The sequence below is a fragment of the Nicotiana tabacum genome, chromosome 4, assembly GCF_000715075.1.
Source record: "Nicotiana tabacum cultivar K326 chromosome 4, ASM71507v2, whole genome shotgun sequence".
Classification (NCBI taxonomy): Eukaryota; Viridiplantae; Streptophyta; class Magnoliopsida; order Solanales; family Solanaceae; genus Nicotiana; species Nicotiana tabacum.
In genome coordinates this window covers 140,026,367-140,037,606 of record NC_134083.1, presented here as the reverse complement: position 1 = coordinate 140,037,606, position 11,240 = coordinate 140,026,367, and the positions used below count along the sequence as shown (strand labels likewise).

The 11,240-nt window shown below is 33.4% G+C and overlaps 1 protein-coding gene across 2 annotated transcripts; it reads left to right on the top strand.

The window, feature by feature from the left end:
- The first annotated feature begins 3,845 nt into the window (after positions 1 to 3,845).
- Positions 3,846 to 9,037, top strand: LOC107832255 (uncharacterized). 2 transcript variants are annotated; one of them, XM_016660074.2, is made up of 4 exons: positions 3,846 to 4,326; positions 6,282 to 6,916; positions 7,337 to 7,852; positions 8,715 to 9,037. In XM_016660074.2, the coding sequence occupies exons 1-4, from the start codon at positions 4,080 to 4,082 to the stop codon at positions 8,871 to 8,873; spliced, it is 1,557 nt and encodes a 518-aa protein (XP_016515560.2). In that variant the 5' UTR covers positions 3,846 to 4,079; the 3' UTR covers positions 8,874 to 9,037. The 2 variants fall into 2 exon arrangements, with proteins under 2 accessions (XP_016515560.2, XP_016515561.2); XM_016660075.2 differs by having other exon boundaries at positions 3,847 to 4,326; positions 6,291 to 6,916.
- Positions 9,038 to 11,240: the final 2,203 nt, after the last annotated feature.

The window sequence follows — 11,240 nt, the reverse complement described above, 5'->3', positions numbered from 1 at the left end:
GTATTCACAATTAAATTCATGAATTGCTTGATTTGATGACATTCCATATCGTAATACTCATTACATCACTCCTATTTGTAGCATTTGTATGTGGTATTCTTTTAGACTAGTATCCGTACCCACGCGTTGCGCGGAGAATGTAAAATATAATATTTTAAAAGAAAATATTATTTGAAAATACGGTAGACGAAAAGGAAACACATTAATACATTCAAATCATATGGAAATAGACTTATCCCTTATAATACAGCTAGTGAGAAAAGGACCTAGAAGCTTTCTTGTGCAGACCATAGGCAATGGCAGCAGCTAGCTATAAGCTAAGTAATAATACGCATAACATTCAGCCCATAAATTGTAGAAGCGAAAATTGAAAATAGGGAGCAAAATAAGCACATTCAGATCTTTAGAACCTTATGAAAAGTTTGAATACAAATTCTTAAACTGAGTAAAAGCACTCAACCATTACAAAGTTGTACCTTTAGTCTCCTTTCAACCTCATTATCAATAAGAAAATGCAGCAGATGTATGACTATGACATAACCTTTAGTACTACATGGTTTCACTCTAAGTCCTCCTTTTCTTGTCCCTCCCTTTTCTCAAATTTTGTAAGCACCGCAGGACAAAATTATATTTTAGTCATTGCTGAACTTTGTCCATAAGCAATCAACTGGGAAAAAAGTCATAATTGAAGTTTTGAATTCAATTATATTTTTGAAGCATACCAACAGCTACGCACTGAGTAATTACCTATGAATAAAATAAAAAAATTATAAATTATGTTGAAACTGTTTATCAAATATAAATGTAACTATTGGAAAACCTCAATATTTTTGAGCTTTCATAAGTTGAAAAACAACAATCAAAGGATCAGCTGTAGATGCATTCAAGTGAGGTTGAATTTGATCCACAAGTTCACTCCATAAGGTTGCCGAAATCTTGTTCCTCCTATATGTTTCACAGAAAAAGTACAATAAAAAAAATCCGTTTTACTGCAAAGTATAGTTTCTATTTGTGAATGACTTACTTATCATCTTCAAGTTCAATATTCATAAAGACACTTTTGTTGTCTCCTTGCTTGTAGGTCTGAACAGTTTCATAGGTCACAACCTGACCAACGATATCTACAAATATAAAAGTTAATCACATAATTTTAATAAACGTAGTATTAGAATTAAATGGAAAAGAAAAATTACCGAATAATTCAGCCTCATCGACATCATGTTGATTCGTGAATTGGTCAAAAGGACGCAAGTTAAAGATGTCCATATGAAATAAGTAAGCAATTATCAATCAGATGTTCACAAACAGAAATAGAAATAAGACTACACCACATAATCACTTCAAGTGGGTAGTTTCATCTTTTTGAGGATTGCTGGAAACTAATAAACAATTGCATATTGGAAAATCTATGAACCATAGCAGCAAAGAAGAGGAAGAAAAAAGTGAAAGCAATGATAAATATGTTACCTTTGCATCTGGTAATACCAACTCTATGGAATAAGGTATTTCAGGTTTGTAGCGATCCGGGATTTCTCACATTCGAACTTCTCTAACTTTTAAATTCCATTGCATGGAGTTGCTTGAAATTTGTCTGATGTCATGAAGTTTTGTAACCATATTTGCAAAGTTCTTATGTTGACCAAAGCAAAAAGAGAATAGAAAAGGAATTAAAAGGAGCCGCATAAAATTGTCATGTAGTTATGGAGAAAGTGGATAAGTTATGGAGTTAGGTTGGGATACCCACATTTGGGAAGATGATTGTGGTTATTTTAAAAAAAAATATGTTTCTTCCGGTTTATTTTTGAAATCTATCCATATTGCACATTATCCAATTCCAAACGTGGGAGTAACTCCAGACGTGGTTGAAGTAATTTGTTTTTTAATTTACAGGTTTAACAAATTAAAAAAATTATACCAACAAACGTGGGAGTCAAAGTAGATGTGTACTAAATTGGGAGTTTTAAAGTTTGTGAACTTCTGTAAACCAATTAAAGAAGTTTTAAACGTTTTGAACTTCTTTTAACAAATTAAAAAAATCGCAGAACACATTAGCATATAAGTTCAACTGCATTAGCATATATTTAAATTTCTATTTTAAATTATTTTTGAACCTCCAAATTAGTTGAAGGTTTGTCCTAAAATTGGACACATGTTTAATTTATATATTGACACTTGGCACAATAATATGGCTTTGCTTCTCCTATTCTATATAGATAGATTTAAATTATTTTTGAACCTCCAAATTAGTTGGAGGTTTGTCCTAAAATTGGACACATGTTTAATTTATATATTGACACTTGGCACAATAATATGACTTTGCTTCTCCTATTGTATGTGGTATTCTTTTAGATTGTATGTTATATCACAACATACTTTGATACTTGAATCTTATAAAAGAAGATTCACACAGTTTTAGGTTGATTAGAATTCACAAATTTTAGGTTTGTGTTTTAATTTCTCCTTTCTTTTTTCCCAAAGTTATCGAACCTACAGTAGCCCGTAGAATGGATTCGTTAAGATAACTTGGTTTGGCTGTTTAGTGGCTTTTTGACGCCTCTATGAATTGGACGATCAAACTTTAAATTAAGTTAGACAAATTAAAAAAAGGTCGATTCCTGCCACATTGCTCACATCCAAAATATGTAAGCCAACCTATTTGATCAAGTTTTTGGGAAGTCAAAGGTAAATATTTCCTTTTTAAATATACTTATTTTAGAGAGTTAAGGTGTTTTGAGGTGCTTTCGAATAGTAGTAGAAGCGGAAAAAGTGCATTTTCCGATAAGCATCGCCAAAGTGCTTCTAAGCATGAATTTATCCCTAGAATTTACTTTGTCAGTACATTTGTATTTTTAGATAAAGTATTATTTTTCATTTAAATGACCGTTGTATCTATCTCTACATAAATTGCTATTACACATAATTTATTTTTATTCAATATTCCATATATTTTTTAATCGATAGGCGCAGAAAACACGTGTAACGCACGTACACTAAAACTAGTCCTAATAAAAGCCATAGACCAGGGGCGGCCCAATATCATCCGAGGCTTAAAGCAAAACCTTAATAAGAGGCCTTAATATATATATATATATATATATATATATATATATATATATATATATATATATATATATATATATATATATTATTTCATGAACATCATTTTTAAAAAATTAGACAAGTGAGGATGTGGAATTAAAAAAAATGAGAACTTAGTTTTATAAAGTACAGAAAATTAAATGAATTTAACGTTGATTGCATCACAACTGAAATGGGAGAACCCAGAAAACATACTTACTTCGTCCCAACTTAAGTGACTCCTTTTTTTTTTTTTAGTAAGTCCCTTTCTATATTTGGTAACAATTCAACTTTAGATTTTTTTTACAATTAATGAGATGATTTCTAGCCCACAAATTTTTATGATTTATTTAAGATTACAAGTTTCAAAAGCCTTCCTTTATTTCATAAATTCCATGTCCAATCAAACACTTTCATATAAATTGAGATAGAGAGAGTATAATTTATGTAAGAAAAATAAATAATAAGTTAGATTATTAGATATAGTTACGTGACCAACTAATGAATAGAGAAATATAATTAAGTAAAAAAGTAAAATAAGATTAATAAAAAAATATTTTAGTTATATTAATTAAAAGAAATCGAGTTATTAAAAATTAATATGATAATAAAAAAATAAATTTATCAATACTAAAAAATAATTATATAAATAATATACTATTATATATAAAAAAATAATAATTTTGGGCCCTTAATGGGACCTAAAGCAATATAACACTTTTTAGGGTGAGGCCGCCCCTGCCATAGACTCCCCTTCGTGGTTATTAAAGTTTTGAGGGGCATAAAGTAAAATAGTATATCTTTTACAATACACAGTTTTCCTGTAAATTGGAATTTTCAATGGAACTCTTAGCTTGGACGGTAAAATCAGTTTTCAGTAGTGACTCAAAAGGGAAGTCTATTTTGTTCCTTAATCATCAATCACTGAAAATGAAAATGAAACAACACTTAGCATAATAAATTCATGGTTCTTGCTGTTTTTGATTTGACAATAGAATCACATGGGTTATTTCTATTCAACTTTACTTTTCACTCTGCTCCTTCTTATTTGTGATGCAGCAGCAGCGTCCTTAACTATCCAAGATTCCTATGTTTCTGCAATTGGTGACCCTGGAATGAGAAACCCAAATGCAAGATTTGCATTGGAAGCTTGGAATTTCTGCAATGAAGTTGGAAATGAAGCTCCCCTTATGGGCAGCCCCAGACTTGCTGATTGTGCTGATCTTCACTGTTCTCCTTCTCTCACAGGTTTACACTACTTAGTTATTTACTGCTATATCATATTGCTGACCTGATAACTAAAAATGTCATACTATCTAAAAGTTTATAAGTTTTTAAATAGAAGGCAGTCCGGTGCACAAATCATCCCGCATTCACGTAGGGTCCGGGAAGGGCCACACCCTAGGGGTATGATATAGACCGTCTACCCTAGCAAGCATTAGTGACTGCTATAACGGCTCGAACCCGTGATATATAGGTCACTACTTTACCGTTGCTCCAAGGGTATGAGGTAGTTAATATAATTCTATAATTTTTTTTAATAACTGTGGTTGTCCGAATCAGCTTGCTACATCAAGTAGTCATCATGTACTTGCTACTGTGTCCACTGTGAGTCTCTGTTAGGATTTTAACTCTAGTCTCCCGTAGCGTTTATCCACTCATTGACCGTTAGGTCTGGGAGGTATAATTCATATTGTAGTAGAGCATCAACGAAGATTCTTCATGTTCTTGGTCCAATAAAAAGAATCAAAGTGTCGCGTCCTTGGCAATTTATGTTTTTAGACGAGAGAGCGCACAAAAAAAGACAATTTACCGATATCTCCATGAGAAATAAGGAACTTGAAAACATAGGGGGAAGCATGTATCTATAGGTATGGACTCGCATTTGGGAAATAGGATAATTTAATATTTGATATTAATATTAGTAGTTTTTTTAGTGCCTAAACTCTCTTGAAAAAAATGAGTTGATTGAAGAATCTTGATGTTGTTTCATATGATATTAGAAAAGTCCTAATCATTGTTTGGAAGATCTTGCTGTGTTGTCTTTGAAGTGGTGGAGAATAGTAATATGTCATGCATAGGGCGTGTGAGTCTTTAATTGATTGATTACCTGGTAAACCATGGGAATATGTTGGAAAGACAAAATCTTGAATTTGTTGTGTACTCTAAAAATCGGAAACAACCTCTCTACCTTCAATGTGGGGTTAAGGTCTGCGTACACACTATCCTCCCCAGACCCCACTTGTGGGATTGCACTAGGTTTGTTGTTGTTGTCGTTGTTGTTGTTATTGTTGTGTACTCTAAGAAAATGCATTCAGCATTATTCAGCAACTTGTATGAGCTTGATGTTGTATTACGTCAAGAAGTTGGTCTTAATTTACTAGATTGATAGCATGCTTGATACATAAGTTGATTTCTAAGTTGGTTTAATAATAATTTCTGATTTTGTCGGACATATATCTGAATATAATTGATGGAATTGAGGGTTTTTTGTAGTTACCACTTGATACATAGAAATCTTGACTGTTACTTGAATACTTCCCCTTTGGAACAGTAATTTGTAGCAAGATGGACCATTTATTCCTGGGGATATCCGACTAAAACGTTCCCCTTCTTTGTTTCGCACTGTTTATTCTGCATGAGCCATGAGGTCGAATCCAGTGCCACAAATTAATGAGGAAAAGAACTAGCCAATATTTGAATTTTTCTCTTGTTGTGGCATCTTATAGTAAAACAAAGTCTGATGTTATTTTATTCAAATTTGGATGAGCATTGTACTGCAGCTTTAAGTTGTCATTCATCAGCGCTCAAGAAGCTTTCATAGTTGTCCATTCACTGGCCCAAGCTATTACTGGTTGCCATAGCTTCATTGTTGCCATCACTGTGGTTGAAAAGAACTGAACCTGATTTAGTTTCCCTTATAAACTAACCATCATTGCTACTATGTTTGAGGTTAACAGTCTAATTTTTCTTTGAAGCATCTATACTTCTCTGTTCTTCCCTTTCTTTTCCCTTTTCTAAAGGTAGTTCTTTTGTTATATACAATCTGATTCTCAAGGTGAAGAAAAAGCAGAAAGATTTGGAAGGAATATTTTTTGATGAACTCATTTACATGAATCATTGACTTAATTGCCTTGTGTAAATGCTAGCATAGACCAACTTTATGATCTGACCACTCTTACTGGGTTTGGTTTTATGGTGAGGTGACCAAGATATTCCGGGCGGTCCACTTCTTCGAAAACGGAGCACTTGTAAAGTACACCATAAAGTGACAGAAGTAGACAATAGATTAGGAGTTGGAGATAAATTTCCAGATGGGAATTATAAAGTTTACAAGAATCCTGATCATTATGCTGCGGAAAAGGAGCGGTATCTTGGCTCACTTTGTGAAGGGCATGATTTTGCTGAGCCATGGTATTATTGGATGATAATGCTCAAAAACGGAAATTTTGACAAGAACACGACTCTTTGTCCTGAAAATGGTCGGAAAGTTTCTAAGATAGTGACTGGTAGAAATTTTCCATGTTTTGGTGAGGGCTGCATGAATCAGCCACTTGTCTACCATAACTACTCAAGGACAGTCTACGGGAATCATGCATCTTTGATCGGAGGTTTCTATGGAACATATGACCTTGACGCCAATTTAACTGCCGGTGTAGATGGAAAATCTTTTTTCTCAGTTTCATGGCAAAAGAATTTAAGCACAGGTAGTTGGATTGTCTCAAACAAATTGACGACATCATTCAAATATCCATGGCTTATGTTGTATCTTAGATCAGATGCAGCAGAAGGATTTAATGGAGGATATCACTATAGCGGCCGTGGAATCATGAGAAAGGTTTGTGAGTACAACTTGTTCCCTATGAATGTTCTTGATCGTTAGACGTGCTAATTTATTCATTAAAAAAACGGACGTGCTAATTTTACTAAATAAAGCAACTGAAAATTCTTGTTGTTCACCCTCGAGATTAAGAGCTACATCCTTTCTTACCTGTTTTTCTTGGTTGTTCCTATTTACTTCTCGGATAAGAGTATAGTCACATTGTTTCGTTTTCTTTTTCTTTGATGAATAAATGTAGGATTTTACTGGTATAAAACTTGCGCACTAAGTGTATATAGTGATTTTGTTTCATCATCACGGGATGACTCTTAAAGACTGGGTATCAGTCTCATGCTGTGGTTTTTTCTCACTTTCAGAAAGGAAAAAAGCTGTAAGTTCATATTTTAGAAAATTCTTTTTGTTCTTTTTCCCTTGCAGCTTCCGGAGTCACCCAACTTCAAGGTAAAGTTGACACTTGAAGTTAGACAAGGAGGAGGCTCCAATAGCCAGTTTTATCTTCTCGACATTGGAAGCTGTTGGAAAAATAATGGAGATCCATGTGATGGAGATGTTTTAACAGATGTGACGAGATACAGTGAGATGATTATCAATCCAGCAACCTCGAGTTGGTGTCGTCCTGATAACCTTGTGTCCTGTCCACCCTACCACGTTAGCCCTAATGGGGAGATAATATACAGAAATGATACTTCTCGGTTCCCTTACTCTGCTTATCATCTCTATTGTGCTCCTGGAAATGCAAATTATTTAGAGAAACCATATGATATATGTGACCCGTACAGCAATCCTCAAGCTCAAGAATTGATGCAAATACTGCCACATCCTGAGTGGGCTGTGTACGGTTATCCTTCAAAAAAAGGGGAGGGGTGGATTGGGGATGCTAGGAGTTGGGAGCTTGATGTAGGAGCTTTATCTAATCGGTTATACTTTTACCAGGTAATCTTAATTATTGCATAATCTGGTTTGTGGATTTTGTGGAAAGGGGTGTTCTTTTTCCTTTTCTTTTCTTTATGGTGTTGTTGCCGAGTCCAATGCTTTCACATAGGTGCTCTGGAATCAATTGATTGTGTTGCTCATTTTCCTATTATTTTGGGCTCCAACAAATTTCTACTTTGAATTTGACTCGGGGGGAAACTAGGAATCTAAGATGCAAGCATAAAGGTTTTCCATGATCAACACGGTTCTACTGTACCTTAATTTTTCAGAAACCTGTTAGCTTACTTCCTTTTTAGTATCTCAGTCTATGTAGTGAGAAAACTACAAGGCCGTGTGACAGATGTATTGCTTGATAACAAGAAAGTATGTTGATTCAGATTTAAAATTTGTTTAAGATTTAGTATTTTCTTAGTTTAGTACTTGTGAGCTAATTAGTCAACCCTGCCTCTAGTTTCGTGTTTGCTTACCTTTATGGGGAAGTCAGTTTTGCTTAAAATGGTCCAGGAGTTGGTGCATTGGATTCCTGGGCAACTGCATCTAGTAGAGTTGACTTAACACCAAGCAAATTTCCTTTCTAGTCTAGGACTTATAGCTTTGGAAATTGAATTAGTCCTGCAACTCCCCTAGCTGCACATGAATGCACAGAGAAGGTGTCCGTGGAGTATATGCAGAGGCGGAGCCAGGATTTCAAGTTTATGGGTTCGAAATTTTAATCGCTTTAAGTTACCTGCTCTCGGTACTCTAGCTCCGTCCCTGAGTATATGTATAGATTAATGGCAGATATATCACTGGTGCAGTTTGTAGATAATCTATTTTAGATATACAGACAGGCGACTGATACCTTCTAATCTTACGTACACAGGATCCAGGAACCAAACCGGCAAAGCGTGTGTGGTCTTCACTTAATGTTGGTACAGAAATATATGTCAGCAGCCAAGGGGCTACTGCTGAATGGACTGTAAGTGATTTTGATGTATTGATTCCTGAGGATGATAAAGGTGGTGTTAGGGCAGTTCTGTAAAACCTGTTGTATGTTCCTTGTTCATTGAGATTAGTTTCACTTCTAACCATTGTTTCTTCGCTTGTTTGTATATAGACACACATACATATATTTCTTTTTTTGGCTTTCATTATGTCCTATTACAGTAGCAGACGTGTTAGCGTGAATAAGTATACCATTGTTGATTCCTTACAGCCTCTGGTGACTCATTAATATACGTTAGAGATTTTTAATACTTGTCTCATATATGACTGCAGAACAACCTGTGCTTTAACATATTTTGCTTTCTTTTGTTGTTTATATACTTGCAACCATGGACATTGAGAAGCATCAGTACCGCCTTTCTGAAAGACTTAAACAGGGGAAGATGCTCATAGTGCCGGGTCTACTTACTGGCTATCGCTTTTGCTTTGCATATATCTTCTGGTTTTCATGTTGTTATTTTTCCTATGATCTCTGTGGTGGTACTGATATTGTCTCCTTTTGTCTTCTTGAGCCGCTTTTCTTGTTTATATACTTGCAAGTTGCAACCATGGACTTTGAGAAGCATCAGCACGACAGCACTGCCTTTCTGAAAGACTTAAACAGGGGAAGATGCCGTGAATGTCATTATTCTCATACTCTGGTGTTGTTCTCATGTACTGAAGAAAAATAATATATATATATATATATATATATATATATATATATATATATATATATATATATATATATATATATATAAGGAAAGTTTTGTTTTCCTAGGAGGAAACTCCACAACAATTTTCGTATTCTTTATCCTTTGTATTATAATCAAAATTTCAAAGAGTAAATTGATAATCATTTATTGAAAAGAGAAAAGCTAGAAATATCAATTAAAAAAAAATAAAATTAATTTTTATTTGACTATTGGTTTCAAGAGTTGTCAAAGAGGACATAAAGAAAAACTAAAAAACGAAAAATAGATATGACATTTATTTATATTGCCACACTAGATTATGAGTAAGTTGAAGGCAACGAAAGCTTTACTGAGGTAAGTTACCAACACTGATAATAATAAATATGAATATATTTAGAAAAAAAACTAATATATTAATCATGACCACAAAGAAGAAAAAATAAATAATTTATTACATCGAAAACATTATTTATAAAAATAAAAAAAATTTGGTTAAGGTAGAATCAAATAGTTTGTTATATACATATTGATTTTGAAGAAAAACACACAATCATATTATTTGAGCTAATATCCAAATTATTTAAGGTAAATTTTCATGCTTCTTTCTCAATGCATTTACCCCGAAAACAAAAGTGGGATGCAAAAAAAAAAAAATGAGTTGAACCAAAGTAAAAAAATGGCCTTTTTACTCTTCAATCATATAATATTATGTGTGAAAAATATAAACTCATTCTAATAGATATGATTAAGTATCATTTCTCCAATTTTTCAGCATAACCATACTCATTAATTAAACATCATATTTTAAAAATTCTTATGATAAGACACTTAATGTAATACATCTAGTTCGAGTACCTAATTTTAGAGTAGATGAAGATATTATTGTTACAATCTTCTATAAATTAATTTCTTTACCTCAAATATATTCTACTAATTAATCTAAGAAAACAGATAATTGCACAACTGCGGTAAGTTGGAGGCAAATCCAAAAATCACAAGGAATTGGATTTCTGGCTCCCGGCTTTCTGCCACTACTCTCCATCTTCATGCTAAAGTAAAACCTTAGAAGAAAAAAATGAATATTAATCAATCTTTTAATGGAACCCTACTTCAATTAGGACTCTTTTATAACCATCATGGGTTTGATAAGCTTGAATTGTCATCAAACTCAATAATTTCTCTTATAGGCTTGCAATATTCGAGCTTGCTTTTTTAAATTATTTTCTTAGAGAAGCGTAAAGGTTATATAAGAGTTGAAATATTATTGTGAATAACAGAGAATATACATCAACACCTTGTGCTTCTCTCTAGCGATTTATTCAGCACATATGAAAAAGTTATAAATATGGCATTTGGTGATTTAAATATGACGTAATTTCTTCTTTTATCGAGTTAACTAAATAGAATTGACATACATTATTTCAGGAACTTATACTATATTATAATTTATATTTAGTAGCTAAAACATATTATTTAATAATATTTGTGTAATTTTAAAAATTTTGTTCTCACTAATAGTAGGGTACACGCGCAACGCGCGTGGACTTTGAGAAGCATCAGCACGACAGCACTGCCTTTCTGAAAGACTTAAACAGGGGAAGATGCCGTGAATGTCATTATTCTCATACTCTGGTGTTGTTCTCATGTACTGAAGTAGTGAAGTTAGGTGCAACACAGCTGAGTTGCTTTGCCAATTTAGATGGTGCTTCAGTACATGCACCAAGGTGCTA